At 38.6% G+C, this 21,874-nt stretch overlaps 1 protein-coding gene across 1 annotated transcript in view; it reads left to right on the forward strand.

Moving 5' to 3' along the window:
• igf2bp1 (insulin-like growth factor 2 mRNA binding protein 1) overlaps positions 1-21,706 on the forward strand; it is a 32,817-nt gene extending 11,111 nt beyond the window's left edge. The window contains 14 exon segments of the mRNA XM_056753469.1: positions 9,725-9,773; positions 11,278-11,305; positions 11,308-11,328; positions 11,624-11,687; positions 12,114-12,404; positions 12,994-13,128; positions 13,498-13,620; positions 13,742-13,877; positions 13,986-14,108; positions 14,193-14,309; positions 14,687-14,761; positions 14,919-15,050; positions 15,491-15,604; positions 15,968-21,706. Of these exon segments, the coding sequence (XP_056609447.1) occupies positions 9,725-9,773; positions 11,278-11,305; positions 11,308-11,328; positions 11,624-11,687; positions 12,114-12,404; positions 12,994-13,128; positions 13,498-13,620; positions 13,742-13,877; positions 13,986-14,108; positions 14,193-14,309; positions 14,687-14,761; positions 14,919-15,050; positions 15,491-15,604; positions 15,968-16,114 (1,555 nt within the window). The 3' untranslated portion in view covers positions 16,115-21,706.
• The last annotated feature ends 168 nt before the right edge of the window (positions 21,707-21,874 follow it).

Below are 21,874 nucleotides of genomic sequence, written 5' to 3' on the forward strand. Positions count from 1 at the left end.
TATGAATGAAGGCAGATCTCCCCCTCGCTGCCTGCGCGGAACCGAAGCCACAGCGCTGCGTGCGTGAAGCGGAGCAGCATGAGAGTCAGCGCACGTTGTTTCTGCTGCACTGCAGGCGTTAATATAAAGCCAAATCCTGGACGATGTGGGCAAACGCGCAAAATGTGTCATGTCTAAGTCTATTCAGTAAAACGGCGGACAATGCAACTGTACAAGACAATTAATCGGAGATTATGTTTTTATCTGATTTACACATAAAAATATTTTTTTCTCTTGTATGCTTTCTTGCAATCTCAGCTTTGTGACATTATATCTGATGTATACATTAAACAAAAAGCAGTCAGTCTTAACTCTGTTCTTAGCTGGTGCGCCACAACAGAAAAATGTGTCTATTGTATGCTTCTTTGTAATGACAGCTTTATGAAATTAAATACAAAACAACATATCTGGTGTAACACGTTTCGTCACATTACGCTGTGCGCTGGCTTATGCAGCTACAATGTTACCTATAGGCTTCTAGCACATTCTCCGCCTGCCCATGTGACCGATATTCATTGTGGTAATTGGGCGTTGTCAGTGGGAGATGGCTGAACGTACACTTGCACACATGGCTGAGAGATAACCAGGCCAATGCTTCTCACTCTGAACTAGAATTTCCTGCTGGTTTTGTAGTGAATGACTGTAGGTTTAGTCTGTGTATGTCAGGGCGTTTGCTTTGCATTTGTAAACGTGCGCCTCCGGGTTTTTAACGTAAATATTTAACCCTAGAGCAAAACGGCGCAACGGCGGATATTTGCATTTGTGTAGCCCTTTACGTATAGTGTTTTTAAAAAAGCACGTTTTATTAGCAATGTTAAAGTTTGTGTAAAAAGAGTGTTTCTTTGCACTTAGCGTATGGGGAAAAAATAACGTTTTAGTAATTTTCCGTTTTAAAATACGTGACCGAATAGCAGCTAAACGAAACCCTTGTATCTTGAAAGTAATTGCAGGTTTATTTTATTATAGAAACATGTAGGACTTAAGCAACATCACCAATTTAAAATTTCTACTCCACTTATTTATTTATATGAGAACTTTGCCAGTGATAAAAAAACTTTGCTGCCCTTAAAAAACACGCGTATTTAAATAAGAGCAGACAAGAAAGCGAGTGAACTAAAAGTGCGTGAAAATAATGTTACATTGACAGACAAACTTTCAGAATTAATTAACGTGATTAATTGATTTTATTTCGAGCATATTTGAATTATCAAAGAGCTCAAGATGATGAAGTAAACCATTCCATTCGGCCTGAACCCTTCTCATGAAATGGCGAACATGTTAGATGGGGAGGGGACGTCATTTTTATGCAGATTTATAACACGCTTAAATGCAAAACTTGTCATATTAGGTCGAGTTTAGATGCTATTGATTAGTTTATAGAAAAACAAAGCGGAGCATATAGTTTGCAGTCGGTATGGATATATGACGTGTCAGTAATACGCAGCAGTCTTTCTAGCTCTCTTAAAAACGAGTGATTTGTTATTGGTTCATAACAAGGTGTTAAATAATATAAAGGACTATGCATTGGCAACGTAGCTTGTGGACTCTGTCTGAAATTTAGTCCTGTGTTCTCCCGAGTCACAAAATGGAGGCGCGCAACGCTTCCATCTTCTGCACTGAGTAGGGCACATCAGAGCGGAGCGTGAACTTTGACCCAAACTAAGGGCATATCGCCTTTGTAAACTAAAAAAGGTCCAGGAGTCTTTACTCTATTCCGTCGTATCGCACATACCACCCACCGAACCAGCCCCACCCAAGGGGGGAAATGCCTATACATATGTAATTTTTCAAAAATACACAAAAGCGCGAGCGCGATTTCCGTCCTCTATGTACATTATGATTCATTGTAACGATGAGAAGTGGTTATTTTAGTGCGGGAAAATAAGAAATACATTTGGACAATACCGCCTGTTGTTGCTGATAAAATGTGATTCAGACAACGCTCCCTTTTTTCCAAAAAGCCCTAGCACGTTTCTTTTGCGTCTCCATGTAATAAGCATTTGATCATATTTTAATTTATTCGTTTGACTCTTACAGTGCATCACAATTTATTACATCATAATGAAATATTTTCATATCCGCTGTGTAGTTGTTTCACTATGATAACCCTCACTTTTTATACCTCAGCATAACCTATGGGCTCTTTGAGATGTTTAATTGTTCGCTAGTAGCCCCAGTCTCCTGCCCCGCTCTCTGGCTCTTTTTAAAATCCCTGCCAAAGGGGTCTCTATCCACACTAGGGTCAAAGGTTGAGATGCAAGGTTGATAACTACTTGCAGACAAAACTCTTTGTCGATGAGATCTCGCGCGCACTCTCTCTCTCCCTATGTATTCCCCATGGCCCCCTGTCTCACTCAAATGGCCAAGGGAGAAAGAGAGAGAGAGAGAGAGAGAGAGAGAGAGAGAGAGGGGAAAATGACTGATGAGAGGGAGGAGTGTTTCTCATGATAATGCAGGAAGGGACCTGAGGTTCTCTTCACCCCCACTGACTGTGTTGCATTCCTCAGTTGAGCATGTTGCTCCCTGCACACTATGACATTCTTAAAACTGAGCAGTCAAAAGCCAGGATGGTTACCCCTACCCAAATCTGTGCACTTTTACATGCACAAGTACAGTTTACTGACTGTATATATCTATTTAAATTTTTAATTTTTTTTGTGTTTACATCTGATTGTGAACTGAGGCGGGATAGTTTTTAAGTCATTGTAAAACAGGTTGTTTAGAAAAGCATTTGTAGAAAGTGTTGTATATCTAAACGTTGTGTAATTCATATATTATTTTTATTTTATTTGGTAATGTCAGTTCAAGGACAGCTGTTCCTGTCTCACGGTATGCCTACGTCTGCCGATTAAGAAATTGTAAAAGAATGCACACACATTTTAGTGTTAATTTAATTGCAGTTATGTGCAATGATTACAATGTTTATGTGTGTTCATAACAGGTATATATGATAATAATGCAAAATATAATATGCACGTTTCTTCCCTTTTAGTCAGTTTTCTTCAGCCGGTGGTGACGTGTCCTTAGCATCTGATCCTGCACCTTAATTGAATGATTGAACTGATTTAGAAACAAGAAAAACCAGTTTGCAAACCCCATAAATATGACAAGTTTAAAATATGTGGCATGATCCAGATTCTTTTATATGTCTGCTAAAGAACTAAATGTACAAAATATGGAGCAAAGGATTATTCTGCAACAGTGCTATCACTACATGAAAAAAATAAATAACTTTTATGGTATTTATAAACCTCAACCATACGGTTTTAAGTTGTTTACTTCTGTAAGTTTGCACTTTCTTAAATCCTTTTTTTATAATGTGCTGATGCATTAATTGTACATTTAATTAATGTGAAATTATATTCCAGTACCTTGGGTTGTTAACCTGGTGATAGTGTTTAGAAGCTAAAGTTTTTATTATATAAATAATGGCTCCAGTTTTACGTCAAGGAAACCTATTTAAATCGCTGTGAAGGTGTGAGCAGTGCTTGCTTACAAATTTCAAATTGTTTGTGTCTATTTTAGACCCTTTACAGTTGCTGGTCACTTTTGCATGGACCATGAAATATTTACTCTGATTTGCCAGTAGCATGAAAAATTTACTGTCAATATACGGTCTATGAGAGCCTGAAATCTCAGATCAAATTAGCACAATGTCAACAGTTCTCCATGTTACATGGTTGAATGGCAAGATATTCCTACCCTTTGAAAGCGTCTCAGTAAATTATGCAGTCACACTGCTAGGATTTTCTATTGGAAGAATTGTGACGTTAAAATTAACAGCAGTTATAAAAATTAATTTGTCAGTACATGTGCCTTTATTTATCACGCTATGTGCTGCAGTCAATTATCAAAATTGATCATGTTCAGGTTTTTATTATAAGCTTTTTGCTTCTAATCAAAGGACGTTGAGATCTTCGAGAACCTTTGTATTGTTCAGTTGTTTCACCAAGAAGATGAAAACAAGTTTTATATTATCTATTAGTATGTGTTCTTCCTTATTTTCAAGGTTTAAGTTGTTACCTTTTTTACCTCTCCCATTGGCTCTCATACTTTTTTTTATTGGTGTCATTGTTACATGACCGTACGCCCAGGCAGGAGCAAAGTAACATCGCCCTCTCTATCTGTTCTTCTGGTATGTTACGGGTTGCATAAGCCTGTGTTGATGGTTGAGCATGGGGAGTGACCTTTCACCTCTCGGAGGAATAGGGCAAGAAGAAATGAGCGTAACAGAAAGGGGGAGGGAAGGCCTATCAGGTAATGCAGAGCAGAAACTCCGCAGGGAGGGCGGTAGAAAGAGGGAATGAGAAAGAGTTTGAAGCAGGAAAGAAGGGGGATGGGGTGTCTGTTATTTCTGGTGAAGTTGTCTCACCATTGCCTGTAGTCTCTCTACACCACTCTGATTTATGGCTTAACCCTTGCTGTTCCATTGAATTCTCGGAACCACCGCCTTTGGTCCCATTGGGCGAGAGGATATCAGAGATGGTCCCTCTCGCCGTGCGAAACACCTTGGGCTTACTACGCCGCCACCAAATGAACTTTGATCATTTTTATTTGTGGGGAAGGTGTGTTTCGTTGACTTGAGGGACCTTCACGTTCATCTAGACCCTAGCAGCTCCCAACACTGTGGACTCCTGTTACGCGAAGAGCGGAAAAGGGAGGTGTGTGAAACGTAGGCCACGCCCCTTTCCTCATACGCTCGCCCGCCATTTTCTTTGTGGGCTGAAGAGGCCTTAATTCACGAAACTCCTCTCCATCTCCACTTGTAGTTTAGTCACGGAAGTCCTGAATGTTTGTGTTTCTCTCTAATCACAGGGGCTCATGTTTAAAGGTTTACCATTTAGTAATTTTAGCTACTAATGTGTATTCATTTCCTATGCAGTTGCTTGATCTAAATCGCTGATCTCAGTGTTATTAAATGTAATTTTGGGATTCAGGAGATTGCTTTTATGCTTTTATGAATGTGGGGTTTAAATAATGTATTCATTATGCAATATTACGATAAGGTTTGCTTGATGAAAAAAAACGAAATATATTGTTTTCGTTATTATTTACATGTAAATGTAAATTAAAGCTGTAAAAAATTGCTCTATTTGGTAAAAATTTGTGTTCTTTTTTAATATATAAATGATATATTTTAAGCTAAGTTATTATTTCATCATTTAGTGATCATTTTGTGAAATGTGATCAAACCATTTTACTCTGATCTTTATTCCCTAAGCTTAATTTTTTTAGACCTTTTGATACACAAAAAGGGAAAATATAAATGTTATTAGGGCTAGTAGGGTGAGTCTGTTATTCTGGCCGTTGATCGTGGATTTGGTTTTCCTATAGATCGGTGATAGTCCTTTAAGCCTGAATCTGAGGTTAATCAAGTCTTTTTGATTTGATTAAGATTTGATTAAGTTGTTTGTGGTAAGCACAGATTGGTATGCTGTAAACAACTTTCTAAGTCAGCATTTTCATCCTCATGCATTGTAAGAAAAATCGAAATCAAGATTGCCTAACACCTTGTTGCATCTACATTTTTTTTCATTTAACTCAACTGAAGTTCCTTAAATGTATCTTAAATTTAGTTGAGGTACTTGAGAATTTTGATGTGAATTTGGTTTGAATTTGAAGAAGAAACTCTGTTTCCGTTTTCATTTTGCACAGGTGTTTATATACACACACTATTTAATAATTATTTAGGTACAAGTAGATAGTTTCTACTCGAATATGTGGAAAAAGTATGGAGAATAACCGTTGATTTACTGATCAATAACATGTACGTTACCCAACATTCAATGCTTTCTTCCAGTGAAATTTGGTAGGATGTGTTTCTTTGAATTGCAAGTCTTGATGTTGACAAGAACTCATCATGATCATCATGGGCTCAGTCTGCAACGACAGTTTCTTTGCAAAGACACACCACCTGTCTTCTTGACGCATTTTTCATTGTTTCTTCTCTCTACCCTCCCCCACGGTTTTTAATCAACTTCACCTCTGTTTGGTTAAAACAAGACAGGAAGTTGCTCAAAGAGGTTTCTTTCAAAGAGGCGATTTAGACTTCCTGTGCTCTTGTTTTTTTTTTTGTGGACACTTCTCTTCCATTGTGGGCCTTAAATAGTTAATAAGCATTACTCAGAAGACACCAAATTTCAGTTTTCGGTTTTTATTTGATTGAGATTGAGTTTTGAGTTGATTGACGCTTCATGCACCAGTTTATTCGTCTTATGTTATTTAATAAGGTAATTTATAAACTTGAACAATAACACAGCATCCATCAGTTGTGTTTATTTAAGTGTACACCTAAAAATATTTTACCATTCACATTAGCTTAATGTTTTCGAATCTCCAATATTAAGGCTGCAATTTTTATGTTGTTCATCTGTTTCAAAGATTAGTTCTATAGATTTGTTATTTTACAATGAGTCTTTTTGTGTTTTTCCTAGCTTCTTTCTCCATCTAGTGTTCCTTTGTTAAATGCTTTTCTTCGACCGTGCAAACATAGTGTCAAGAAAAAAATAATTTACAAGCTCTATGGCTTTAAAGGTTATTGCATGGCGAGACTTGTACACCAGACATGATTTTTTTTTAATACACTGCACCCAGTGATACTAAATGGTGAGCGACGTTTTAGGAGGAACACTTATTATCATCGACAACTTGCATTTGTCTTTTAGACACTCATCTTTTTTTCTTGTATGACAGCTCTTGTGAGCTCAAAAGAGGTTGAGACGAATTTAGCACTTTACATAAAGCTGCACGTTTTTATGCACCTGTGTGATACTAGCTGTGTAGGTGTTTGCATATGTGTTCAATATATGCGTCGCGCTTTTGTGCCCTGCACAGTGGAATTATTTGCTTTTCATGTGTGTGTTTGTGTAGACAAAATCAAGCTACAAATGGCTGACATGTAGTGGGTATCTATGAGTGAAAGTGTGGGTTTTTGACATGGGAAGATTTATGAGTATAAACTGTGGAAGGGTTCTTATTGTAATATGCATTCAAGGTAGAGTCCAGCTGATTCCTACACGCCAGCTGAGACTTATTGCTTTTATAAAAAAAAATATATATATATATTTTTTTTAAGGGTTTAGGTTCTTTTGAAATTCCAATTTGTAGTATTAACTAACTTTTTAAAATTGTATATAAAAACATAACTTAGAAAACTAAATGAGGACATTCTGAAGACTAAGCTAACGTGCATGTGTGTGCGTCTGCGCAGTGTGTGCTCTGGAGGAACTGAATGTTCTTTACTATGTCAAGACATAAAGTTCTTTCCCTGCTTTGTTTTTTTCTCTTGCGTCGAGAACTGCCGTGTGACACTCCGAGCATTCTAGACATTCAGAAAGATGGTAGATTGCTCATTTAAAGATGGATTCATTCTTATAAAAAGAAAGTCCTCAAATACGTAGAGTCTAGTGTGTTACCTGAACTCATATCTACACTTTTGTTTGACATGCGTAAGTCCAAAATAGGAATAAACTTCAGTAATGTTCTGCCTGACCTTTTACCCCTCCTCGGTAGGACAAAACCACATACCAGCCCACGGGGCAACAAACACACACCCTCCCCCTAACAGTATTCGCCTATAGAGTCCTGACCTTTGACCCTTTTAGGGGGTGAATCTCTTCTTATATTCTTATTTAAAAACCTAAAATTTATTTTAGCAGTTTCACCTGTTGCACAGAAGGGACTTGGTTGAAAAAGAATATTCTCAAACAATATAAGAAGAGACTCATCTTCTATCTTGCCAGTATTTTAATGGCGCTGACCAATCAGAGCGGACAGGGGTTTGGTGGGACGTGACACAGTTCAAACGGTTTCAAATGTGCCAAACAAGAAAGATGGTTTCAGCACTGGGGGTTGGGATGGAGGGTGTGTTGTGAGTGCGGGTGGGATGCAGAAGCATCACTTTGGGGGATGGGTTTGGGAACGAGGTGATTGATCAGTGGGTGAGCGGACAGATTTATAGTCTCTCCAAGCATGAGAGAGCCAATCATACGTTTGTGTGGCATTTGTCTGTCGAGACTGTTGTAACTTTTGTTGCCTCATTTACTTTAAAGTACTTTCTTCTGAATGGTGATTGATCTTTCTAAAAGAAGAACATTGAAGTTCCCAGGTAAAAAAATCCCATAACCCCATTCCACAGGCCTCCACAGTCATTGGAAGAATTTCAAAATCTCATTAAATTAAAAGAATGTTTTATTTTAGCTTAATTTGGCCTAGTTACACACTTTTCACAATGCTGATCTCCACGGCGTGAAGCACCCTCGCAAGATTCTTTGATGCCTGATTGGCTGTGTTGCCCGCCATTTGCATGAAGTCTGGGAGGTAGAAGGCGGCCAAATGGCGCCGTTTTCTCTACTCGTCGACCGATGGGCGTTAACCTTCTGGAGTTCAGAGGTCTTTAGGGCTTCTGGTTTTAACCCTTTCTCACTCACCAAAAAAAGACCTTCGAGTCACTCCCACATGACCCCTGGCACCAATTTCCCTCTTTGATCCTAAACACATGCTTATTGTTGCATGAGATGTTTGCTGATAGGCCCTCTAGAGGTTCCACTGCGCAAGCGCTTGGTGTAGATTATTGTTTTTGGTTGTTGTTTTAAACATTTTGTTGTAATAGGGATTTCTCACACTGCACTCTGTTTGTCTTGTTTTGCTCTTTTCCACATATTTCTCAATATTTTTGTGGTTTTTAATGTCTGAAATTGCCTTTACACTATTGTAGTTACGTTTCTCTTTCTCCATTTGAATTTCAATTGAAGTGTATTTTATTGGCATGACAAATGTTAATTCGTATGGGCAAAGTACTTACATACCAATATAGAGATAAAGGAATGCAAAGAACGACTGTCTCTCTCTCGCTCTCCAGACCGATTATTTTGGAAGGTTCCGGGGCAGCTGGCATTAAACTACATCAGTGTCTAGTTTCAATATACCCATTCAGTCTCCTCTCTCTCTCTCCCTCTCTCTCTCTCTCTGTCTGTGCACTTCCAGCAGAGCATCTTCACTGTGTTTTATACACTTAACCATAAGTCTTCCATGACTCTTTTTTTTAATAGTTGAAAAACTAGGAAAGAAACGTGAGATGTAATTCAGCCATGAATGAGCGGTGTAGTTCTGTTTATATGAATACTCTTTGTAAAACGATTTGTTTGCTGTCATTTACCTACATAATTTGCATGCGTGCATCACAGCTCGGATGCTCTGGACCGAGCCTTATTTATAGTATGCTATAAGTTCGGCTCTTGGCACTTCATTCTGGTGCTCGTGTGGCCCGCCTAAACCAAATATTCCATCCAGAGTTACCATGTTCGTGGAAATCCTCCTCCTTTACGGCATGTGAAAGTACAACAGTCGGAAACCGAGATGAAGTTACAGCAGCTGAAAGTTCTCTTCTGCTGGATTTATCTTTGTTCTCGTCTTGACTTTCACCTTTATAAGCATCTCTGTCTGCGCCATTTATATATAGATGAGACTTCTCCTCACGCTGGCTGTCGCATAAATCAGTATTTGGATGACATTGAATCACCGAATGTCATTAGTGTAATTAGTTTCTATACGATTACAGTTGTAAACTTCAGAACGGATTTTTGTTAAACAAGTCTGTGGCTGTGACCGCAGCTTTGATTTAGGTTTGTATTTGTTGTATGTTGTGCGCTCTCTAAACCTAATTTCTCTTCTTCTCTCCCTACAGGACCAGAAAACTGCAGATCAGAAACATTCCTCCACACCTACAGTGGGAGGTGAGTCATTCTTCAATTCTACAATGATGCACTTGCCTTAAATGTTTTGCCTAAGAGCTTTTTAACACTGATTTTCCAGACATAGATTAAGCCTAATCCTATGATAAATCTTGTGTAGTCTGTCATTCCGCTTCAGAGTTCGATTTGGAAAAACAGCCAGTTGCAAATTAGATACGAAGTTTTGTCACTGGCATCATCAAACAGAATTGGAAAACAGGTTTCAAGCAAGTCCACCCTGTTTGCCATTGGTTTGATGAAATGAAAGGACAGATGCTATTGGTTGAGTTATAATTGTATTATTGAGCTGGCTAGGATTCACAAAGAAAGAAAGATGTTATATAGTGCAACAAAGCCAGCATTTTTTTATGTTACTGATGAAATATGCTGTTCCGGGATGCTTATGGTGCACAGTTGTCAATGCAAATTAAGTTGGAATAGATAATACAGGAAACATTTCCTAGTTCCAATCCTGACTACTAAAACTTAAAAGGACTAAATATTCTACAACTTTGAAAATATCTACATTTTGAGATACTTAAATACTAAAATCAAATTAGATTCAGAGAAAAAGTACTAGGATGGTAATCATAAAATCAGTGAAGCCCAAATCTAAAATATACATTTAGCAAAGTCAATGAAATCCCGTAAAGACTGAACTTTTCCTGCATGTTTTGGCAAGGGTAGTATGGGGTGGATTTTAAACTCGTAGTTTTGTCAGTGCCATTCAGGTTAAATCTCTGCACAATTATGAGATTAGACCAGCAGCACACCATACGTGGACGTGCGGGCGTGGCGCGGTGCACGCTTTCACCAGTGGTTGTTGTGGTGCCTGACTGTTGTTCTTGCGGGGCGGGTCTCTCCTGGCATGTCTCCAGCAGGCCCCACATCTGCAGAGGCGCTTATTCGAACATGAGCCGCCAGGAGGCGACTCCTTACTTCAATGGCTGACACCTTGTCTGTCTATTAACTCTTGAGAGCTTTAGCGGGAATTGGTGAAAATGTGGTTTTGCAGAACATGTGACAAACGGGAAGATTTTTATACATCTGAAAGCAAGTGTATATCACTATTTGATTACAGAACATTAGTTACACAACACACAAACAAATCCATACGTAGGCATTTTAGTTCAGGATGCTGAGGTTAAAAGTAGCCACAAGATTTTTGGGTGTTCCTGATCGATTTCAAAGTATTATTGAAAAAATGTATGATGCTTGGTTGACTTTACTAAAACCTCCTTCACTCCTCTAATATAACCAATGCTGTTGTAAGCAATATATGAGTGACAGTTGCGTGTACGAAACTGATTCCCAAGATTTGGAGCATAACTGGTTTACTGCATTATTGTTTTATACTGAACTAGGTTTAGTTGGTTATTTTTTTGGGTCCAGATTTTTAAAACACTATTTCCATCTACATCCTAATGTCACACAAAGTGGTTCAATTCAAGTTGATTCATCTTGATAAAGACGGTCACATTCTTTTTCTTTCTTTGATCGGCTATAGGTTCTTGATGGTCTGCTCGCCCAGCACGGACTGTTGAGAACTGTGAACAAGGTAAATGACCACTCAAGTGTCGTTCGTGATGTGTCTCTCTCTCAAATTCAGTGTCCATTTCAGTTTGCTTTTATGGCATTTGGATTATTTTACAATCAAAGTGTTTGCGTAAAAATGTACAAAGTAATGCTAAAAAGCAGTCCAAAACATACATATATATTTGTCACGAAAAATTGGAAAAGAAAGATATGGATGATGTTCGAATAACCTGTATTTGAATAAGCAAATATATGAAGAAGATCAGAGTGGTGTTTGTGTCACAATCCCTTATGTTCTTTCTCATTCTTTCTCATAGTGAACACTGACAGCGAGACTGCAGTCGTGAATGTCACTTATGGGACCCGGGAACAGGCCAGACAGTAAGTTGAGCTATATTTTAGGATGGCTTCTGTTCTTGTCTTTCTCTAATATTTAAGTGAATCTTTGTCACACAACACACATCTTCTGGTTCGCAAATCAAACTAGTTCTCGATTCAGACTTTTTCATTGCTCTCATCTGACACCTGCTGGTGATCCAGCCGAACCGCAGAGCGATGCACAGAGGTGTGAGATCTAAATCCTGTTAGCTTGTTCACCATCAGATTAGTCTGTAAAGTTGCTTAATAACCATTTAAAGCAATTCAGCTGTGCTGAACTGTGAAATGATCCATATAATTTTTGATCTTTGTAGATTTAATCACTTAGTATTCTTGCTAATACTTCTTCTCACAAGATACATTTGAGCTGCTGTCATTTACAGTTATCAGCACATCATCCTTAACATACTTCATTGTTCCTTCCCAAAGAGCAATCCAGAAACTCAATGGCTACCAGTTTGAGAATAACGCCCTGCATGTGTCATACATCCCTGATGAGAATTCGGATGTCGACTCCCAACGAGGTCCAGAGAACGGCCGTCGTCCCGGATTCGGTCCACGTGGAAATTCACGCCAGATGTCACCCGGTTCAGGAATCCCCTCCAAACACCATCACGCCGACATCCCTCTCAGACTGCTGGTGCCCACGCAGTACGTGGGTGCCATCATCGGCAAAGAGGGTGCCACTATCCGCAACATCACCAAGCAAACTCAGAGCAAGTGAGTTTGTCCTTGACAATATTGAGCAACTAAAATCATACATTTTATCATTTTACATTTAAATGTATTTTATATTTCATTGTCTATAAGTAAAAGTCGTCCAAAAATTTTAATTCTGTCATTACTCATCCTCAAGTTGTTCGAAGCTTGTATAAATTTTGTTTTTCTGCCGAACACACAAAGAATGATACTCGGAAGACAAGTAAACAAACAGTTCTGGGGCACTATAAATATACGGTAGTCAATGGTGGCCCAGAACGGTTTAGTTTCCCCACATTCTTTAAAATATCTTCGGTGTTATACATCACAAATAAATGTATAAGGGTTTGGAACAATAATGACCGATTTTTCATTTTTGGGTGAACTATCACCCAAAACACAACACACAACAGCTCATATACTATTTAATTTGAGAGAGTTTTTTAAGTTAATTTCTGTATTTTTGTAAAGAGTTTTGGCCTTGTTTCATATCCTGTTAATGGAAAGTGCTGTTTTGAATCTATTCTTTGGACCCTTTGGACCTGTTTGCTTTCATTAAGTGGTCAGGTCATAAGCTTTACGACACATCTGCCGTTCTCTCATCTCTTAGGATTGACGTGCATCGTAAAGAGAACGCAGGAGCTGCTGAGAAGCCCATAAGTATCCATTCTACTCCAGAGGGCTGTTCTGCTGCCTGCCGGATGATCCTGGAAATCATGAATCAGGAGGCCAAAGACACCAAAACGTGAGTAGCAGCCAATCAAAACCGTACTTCAACACACTTCCACGTCTATTTCAAATGTTGTTGTTTTGTCCTAATGAAATCAATTAGAAACCATATTTACAAAAGTACCAAATGAGTCTCATTCACTTCAAATGAATAATATTCCACCGCACTAAGAGACAAATGAAAGATCTCCAGCCACTGAAAATATATTTTGAAGAAAACTCAAGAATATATTCATTTATATATGCAAGCGCATCTCTCAATACCCAGAATGCTCCTCATTTATTAGAGTTTCCACTTTTCTTTGAAGCTACGGTCCTTTGAATTGTCAGCGCAGGGTCGCGTCCATTCTCAGATCTCTATTAACAGGTTTTTCATTTCTGATAGTGCTGATGAGGTTCCTCTTAAGATTCTCGCGCACAACAACTTCGTCGGCCGTTTGATTGGCAAAGAAGGTCGCAACCTGAAGAAAGTCGAACAAGACACGGACACCAAGATCACCATTTCACCGTAAGTGATGAAGGACATGATTTCAACAACAAAAATGATCCCACCAACAAAATGTTTTTACACGCAAGTGCTTGATTATTTGTTGACTTTGTATTGATTTGATGAATGTCCCTCAATGCAGACTGCAGGATCTGACTCTTTATAACCCAGAGAGGACCATCACAGTGAAGGGCTCTATTGAAGCGTGCTTCCTGGCAGAACAGGAGATCATGAAGAAAGTGCGCGAGGCGTATGACAATGACATTGCTGCAATGAATGTGAGTGACACTGTGTGGATTATTTTTTAGCAGAGGCAAGAACTTGCACTCTTTATGTTCACATCTTCTTATATATTTGATATACTTCATTTCCTATTTCTTCACCAGCAACAGACTCACCTGATCCCTGGACTAAACCTGGGAGCAATCGGCCTCTTCCCACCGTCCTCTGGTATGCCTCCATCTGCCCTGGGAAACTCTGTACCCGGGCCCCCCTATGGTCCTGCTGGGGTATGACCACTTTTGATCTCTTACAGAGTCACGTTTACCTCATGTTGCGGTGTCATCCTCTAATCCTATTGTATTTCTCTGCAGGCCTGTGAACAGGAAACTGTCCACGTGTACATCCCAGCCCAGGCCGTGGGAGCCATTATTGGCAAAAAGGGACAACATATCAAACAACTGAGCCGCTTCGCTGGAGCGTCTATTAAGGTATGAAGATGTTATGTGGGTAATCCATTCAGTCTAAGTTGATGCTTGATTTTGAAATCTTGCCAAAATTATGTCATTATCAGCTAATATATGTAATTGACTTGTTTTGATATAAGGACTTTTGTGACGGGGGTCCATAGAAATGGACAGACAAATCAGTTTAACTGTAACTCCACAATTGAATATTTTGACAGCCCTTAAAAAGGCCGTATTTGGTAGCTGATGGAAACAGAGATCTACCAGAATTAGTGGTTGCATAAAATATAGTGGTTGGATTTGTCAAAGCTTAAAGGCAAAATCAGATATTTTGAAGATTTTCTGTACAATATAAAAGTCAAACTTTAAACCAAAAAAAAATGTTGTTCAATTGTCCTCAGATTGCACCTGCAGAAGCTCCAGACTCAAAAATGCGAATGGTCATTGTCACAGGACCACCCGAAGCCCAGTTTAAGGTCGGTCAGATGGTTTTCAAACTTCGTGAGCATTTCAGTTTGCTATTACATATACCATGTAGTGTCAGATTTGTTTAGAAATGACTAATAAACATTATTAAAATAAGTCCGTTATAAAGAGATGATGATAATAGCTGAAGGTCTCTCTGGTGTTTAGGCTCAAGGAAGGATATATGGTAAGCTGAAGGAGGAGAACTTCTTTGGGCCCAAAGAAGAGGTCAAGCTGGAGACACACATCAAAGTAGCCGCTGCCGCAGCAGGAAGAGTCATTGGAAAGGGAGGGAAAACCGTAAGTCATGTCACTTTTGTCATTTTTGACTTATAATGTCAGATAATTTAATTCCAATCTGGTTGCTAAAACGGTTTACTGTACATTTAACATTTCTGTACTGGTGTATGCCTCTTTATTCCCTGCTGAAAAAACAGCAGAAACCATCACAGAAATTCGATTGGTTTTCATTAGCTTTTTCAGTTGAACTATTACAAAAATTGGGCATTATGCTCAAAGGACTTTTGGGGTTTCTATTGGTTTCCGTTTGCCACGTCCGATTTATAGAATCTATCACATACCAGTAGGTACATTATAGTTTCCATTAAAACCAATATCATTCGAAAGTTTCTGAAGATGATGGAAAAATTGTTAAATACTTAAAATCTCAATCAAATCATGTGAAAAAGAAACATTATTAAAGGAGTGAAATGGATTGAATGTGCTTCATGCCCTGTTAGGTGAATGAGCTTCAGAATCTCACCGCCGCCGAGGTTGTGGTTCCCAGAGAGCAAACCCCTGATGAACAAGACCAGGTCATAGTCAAAATCATCGGCCACTTTTACGCAAGTCAGGTGAGTCACTAAGTTATTTGGTTAACTGTTTTTCACCCCGTTTCTCTTTTGTTTACTGTTATGGCTAAATCAGAAGTCTCTTGAACCTTTTTTATTTCCTGTACTGACAATTACAGCGCTTCAAAACTTAACCAGAAATGCGTTTTATTTACATATGAATAATGCTAATGAAATTCAATTTATATAATTCGATAAAGTAACTTCTAAACAAAACAAGATCTGCAAACTATATTCTGCTATGAATGTCATCCACACACATTTATAAATGCTATTTGGCATAAGACAAATGCTTTGGTATTTTGAGCAAATTTTGGTATTTTGAGTTTTTTTCAGTCACTAAAATGTTTTTTGTTCCTTCTCCAGCTGGCACAAAGAAAGATCAGGGACATTTTGACACAAGTCAAGCAACAGCAGAAAGGAGGTATGGGAGGTCCACCGGCTCCCAACCCACAGGCCATTACTGAGCTGACTGACCCACAGGGGCTGGCACAGGAACCCAAGAGGAAGTGACACGCTTGGGCCCTCACCTAGCCAGATGGACAGACAAATGGAGGACAAACGAGCGGATTGACTGAGAAAGTGACACACAGACCCAGCGGTAGACAGGGAGAAACGAGCATCAACATGAGAGGGAATTAAAAAAGAAAAAAAGTATAAAAAAAAGTTGACTGAGAGAGGACACACGTTTAGTGAAAAGGAACAAGAAAAGAGTGATTTTTATAAAAAAAAGAGTGATACTAGAAAACAGAGACCAGATGCCAGGCCAGGTGGAGTGACTGTGGATGGCTAAGAGCGCCCTCTAGTGAGAGTTTTCGTAGATAGCCGCTTATTAGGAATATGGTATAAGGAGGGCCTCACTTGTGCAATTGCCTCAAAAGTGTCTACTCTTAAGAGGTTTAGGCTACCTGGGACCCTCAGCCATCAACAGTCACTTCCAAATTTTAACTTTTTTTTAAAAGATAGAGATATATGTATAGAAATGTTTATTCAGAGGTATTATTAATTAAATGCAGTGAGGTAGAGATGGACGAGAGAGAACAGAGAAACCATCACTTTTTGGGGGCGGACCTCCGCTTACCTATCAGACATAAGGGGAGGGGCCAAAGTTGTTAACACTGCTCGTGAGATGACATAAGATGAAAAAATGAGGTTGTAAATATAATCTTCATGACTTTGTGTTGAGATGCTGCACGTTTTGCTGTCAGCGGTCGTGCACCTGAAAGCATGTTTGTGAGGGTGGTCGTTTCTTTCAGGCTGCATTCTGATTGGCTGGCAGGACGTGTGGCGAGAGTTCAGTAAATATGTGTGGGCTAAAGATGACCTCTGCAGTTATATTGCAGTGGCTCAGCTTTGGGATGCAGAAAAACACAGATCCCACCCTAAACCACGCCGGCGATATCCGCTGCAGCGTTGCTCGCACCCAAACGGCATATTTTATATATATTATATATATATGATATGTGAGTTAACCTGGCCCCTCGTTGAATTGGAGCAGGCAGTTAAAAGAAAGGAGAACAGGATTAGAGGTATTTCGATACAACCTATACCATCTTTTAAAAAAAAAGTAATTTCAGTAATGTGTGATTACATCTTTACAATTTTTTAAACAAGAATCATCATCTGTAAACCTGGCCTTCAAACAGCTTGTTTTGGCTTTCGCTTGAGGATAATATGTTAAATATGCAGAGATGGGAACAGCAAGGCCAGGTTTGAAATGCCGAAAACTGATCATTGGTATGAAGGGTCAAGGCCCTGCCTCTTGGTTGAAGGTCAAGAACAGGCGATGACAAAATGGTTTCTATGTTCTCTCCCCTCCACTTTGTTCTACGTGTGCCGATGAGGTTGCCAGAGACATGGCCCTTCTCACTGAACTTAGAACAGATTAGATAAAATGAAATTAAGAAATATCAAAAAACCTACCTCAGGTATTGTTACCTCAGTATTCCTAATTTGTATTCATTTCTTTTCTTTTTTTTTGCTTGCTGGTGTTTTATAAAAAGCTGATAGTCTTGAAGATTTTATTTTTTTAAAGAAAAGATATTTTAATTTTTTTTTTCCGTTTGCTTTTTCTCTTTTCTTTTCAGTATGCGTGTGCGAATGAGTGTTATACTGAGGGCTTTCCCTCATCTCGGCTCAAAATGACACCCGGGGAAATCAAGGAGTTTGTGAGCAGTCTTTGAGGATTCTGTTCCTGGGTGTCTTTTCAGAGCTGCACTTGAAATCTGGCCAATGGGTAATAGGAATAGTTATACCACCTGTCACTGGTGCAGAAGGAACGTTTCACACCACAGGTCTGACTTGCATGAATTCAAAAAAGTTTTTCAAAGGCCCGACCATATAGAGCTAAGAATGGTCTTAAATGAAGGACGCACATGGAGCCTTTTCTAACAAGTGCCATTGTATGTTCACCTGTGGTGTGATTGTGTCATTGTGCGCTAAAGGTTCACATTTTGACTCCACAAGCGAATGGTTAATTTGCTTGAAAGGGCTTATATGGGAAAAACTAAATTGAACAGGATGTCAACCCCAAGGCACTGAATGTAAACATCAATTTCTTTAATGGAGTCTCCTAATTCCCCATTGTCCTGTACAAGTGCGTGCGAGTGCGTTGTCTAATTTTAATGAGTTTAAGTGTTAAATCTTTCTTTGGGGAAGTGGTTTGGGTGTTTAAAAATGGCAGAACATTTTTAAAACACTCGTTTTTTTAAGCTGACTCGGAACATAAGAAGTACCTTTCGAAAAACGGAAGCCAAAAAACGGAAACATTCACATCGCAAATTTATCTGTAAATAATGTGTTCAATGAGAACAATCCGGAACAGTTTTTGTATTTTTTGAATAAAATGCTAACTTGTTTAAGGATGGTAAGACGTAGAGAACCTTTAAACATGGATGGACACTGGCAGAATGCAGCCACCTCTGGGTTTTCAACACTTTCATACGCTTTAACAGGACACCATCTTTTTTTAAAGCTTCCTTTTTCGAACACTTAAGGTTTGAACCTTTTACTGATTCAATGCTACTACCCTTCAGTCTGTGTCCTGATTCAGCATTCAGATTTCTGTCTGACACCACGACACGCTCGCACACTTTCACTCTTTTCAGACTGCAGCAGCCATTTTCTTTATTTTATTTACAGCAAGCTTTATTTGGACATGACATCTGGTTGTGAACTGTTTCATCAATATAAAAAATAACAAAAAAATGTAAGAGAATATTAACATAACAGCAGATCTCCAAGAACTAACATAATTGTGACAAAAAATGAAAAAGTAGATATGTTATATTATGAAATTGCATTTTTGTTTTGTTATATTTTGGTTGAAAGGTGTAAGTGATGAGAGGGATTAATGGCCTGGACAGTTTTAATGGAGAGGTGGACATTCCTTCAAAGCTTGTTTATAAAGAGACATAATGTTTTTTTTTATTTGTTGGATGTGTTTTAACAGTTGAGATCCCCCTCCTTTTTTATTCCACGTTCTTTATTCCCTTTACACCATCACTGCCTTCATCCAATCATTCTGTTTTTATGATTTTCTTTAAATTGCATTGTTTTGAATCATGTCATTTCAGTTCTGGAGCCGAACGCCCTCTCTCACGCTGGCATTGTTTGTGACGGTTTTCTCTGTTCAGTTCAGTCGTTTGACGTTTAATTTCTTTTAGTTTCGATTTTCGTTCTTTTTCTCAAACAGTCTTTATTTAGTTCGGATTATAACTAGATTTCTCCTTCTTGATCAGAGTTCTTTATGCACACACACCCTTACACTGCTATTAGTAGATTTGACATACTAACAAATAATACTTCTCGTAAAACCTGTGCCAAACAGGGGCTATGATTTTTTTTTGGGAGCTACTTAAGACGGCATGCAGTCGGGTGCGACTGCGCAGTTCCTCGAGTACTCCGAGATGGTCTCCTGTTTGGCACTTGTTCTTGGAAATGTTATCTCTCTTTCTTCCCCCTGAAGTCCTTTGCTGGTGTTGCAGGGGCTTGAACAAACAGTAGAACAGTTTTGTTGGCATACTTGAATTTCGAAAAGAGACAGTATGTTGTATACTTATGCAATTCTGTGGCAAGCCAAGCGAATGGCTTGTCGGACGTTGTTGGTTATGGACTGTCAACTGTATGCTGAGAAGTCCATGAGGAGGAAGCGATCACCCATCCGTATTGCAGTGCATAGATGTACATGTAGACTACAGATTGAACCTCAGCATAGTAGGGTGTGATCGTAATTTTGACGTTGCATGCCACTGTTGTATCTCACCGTGCTAGTGTCTGGCCTCTCCTAAAGGAAAACATTTGGGTGCTACAAATACGACTCGAACCTCACATAACTAGGAACGCTACCTCAATATTTAGCCATAAGATTGTGTTTATCAACCAGACGAGAGCAAAAGTGCATGTTACAATACCTTTAATTTATTTTTAGCTTTTCATTTCTTTTAGGGGTTTGGTTAGGATTTTACTACTTCAGCTTAGAGGTGGGACTTCGATTAACCATCGACGGCTAAAATTTGGGGAAGGAGGCGCAGGGCAGGAAACAAACGCGTGGTGTGATGGTTTGCATAGTGTGAGGAGGAGAAGCATACTCGAGGGATGATGGGGAGAAAATGGTCTTAAATACATCCTTTGAACTTTCTTATATATATACTCTTACCCAGAATCCCCTTAAGCGGGGTGGACTATTAGGAAACATTTGGAAGACACTGGCAGCATTTGTAGACTGAATGACGAGGCTTGTGTTAGATATTACGAAGGCAAAAACTATAGATGACACACAGTTTTTCCTGTTTCAGTATCTCAATGTCCTTTCCCACCTTAATGGGACCACTCTACCTCCACGCCATGCAGCCTTGACCTACTATTACTTGGACCTTAAAAAAAACCCTTTCCCATCTTGATCATGTTAGAAGCTGCCCTTTTCTGGCTGATCTTGAATGCATGTTTCACTGTCTGTTATTGATGGTTGTGGCTAGGATGAGTGAAACTGAATTTAAATCGGCTGTAAAACGGCACATTCTGCCCAGAGCTTCTACTAACATTCTGTCGTCCATCTGTAGTCCCCTTTTATTAATTCACACCCTGATTCACGGGGCACGAAACCTGTAACCATGTATTTTTCATTTTTTTTAAATCTACCTCTTAGAAAATTAGGACAGATCATAAAATTTAAAAAGGACACAAAAATTAAATCATAAGAAAAGATTTCAGCAACTGGGTAGCAACATCTCCATATACTGTAGTGGATAGAAACCTTTTACTTCCAAAGATTATTTTCTCCAGTTGTTGTTGAAATTGTTCGGGAAGAATTTGGAAACGGAATGAATAGAATGTGAGAGAGGTAATAAAAAGGATTTCACTATCCGATTTCTTTTTTTTATTATGATTAAACTGATTTTCATTTTTAACCTACAAATTCTTCATCTTTTTATTTGATTTATATTTCTGATGGCTTTTAAAAGTGACATAGGATTGTATCTCTTATGTTTGCAATAGAATTTGCTGTCTTTCTCTGTGAACCACATCATAATAGTATCTTTTCAGGGCGCACAGATCAGCATGATGTTAAAATCATTTTCAGTTTTATGGTAACGCTTTACAATAAGTTTCAGTTTGTTAGCAGTAGTTAATGATGAGGTCCTGATGGACAACAAATGTTAATACATTTATAGGTTAATACATGTTATTTGTTCTTGAAATGTGAAAATGTTTTAATATTTGTGGATATAAACATTAACCGGGATTAATACATAATAAATGTACTATTTAGTGGTCTTACATGTTATTAAGTTGCATTACCTAATGTTAACAAATTCAGCCTTATTGTACAAAGTGTTACCTTTTTTTCATTTGACCTATGTAATGGTACAACAGGAGAGTGAAGGTCTGTTTAATAAGATCGGGCACATTTTAGGAGCTGAGAGAGGAAGGAGAGCATTTATCAGACTACCTTGTCCCTTCACCCTCCTTACTGCAGGTGCCACAGATATTATTGGGACTTTCAACTTCTGCCTGCCTGATTTTCTTTAATTCTCATTCACAATTGTTTTAAACTTCTTGTAAAGAATACAGAGCATAGATATGAATGTGACAATAAAAGACGAGTAAAACGGAGATTTAGTTTGTCTGGATGGTATTTGTGTGGTCTCTGAATGTCTTGCTTTTTTATTTTAACAACATAAGTGTGAGATACTTTGCAACATATTTAATGACATTTCATCTGTTGTAAAGCATGACAACATGGCCACTAGTAGCAAAGGAAACTTAAATGGA

Source organism: Triplophysa dalaica, chromosome 7, assembly GCF_015846415.1.
Source record: "Triplophysa dalaica isolate WHDGS20190420 chromosome 7, ASM1584641v1, whole genome shotgun sequence".
In the NCBI taxonomy this organism is placed as follows: Eukaryota; Metazoa; Chordata; class Actinopteri; order Cypriniformes; family Nemacheilidae; genus Triplophysa; species Triplophysa dalaica.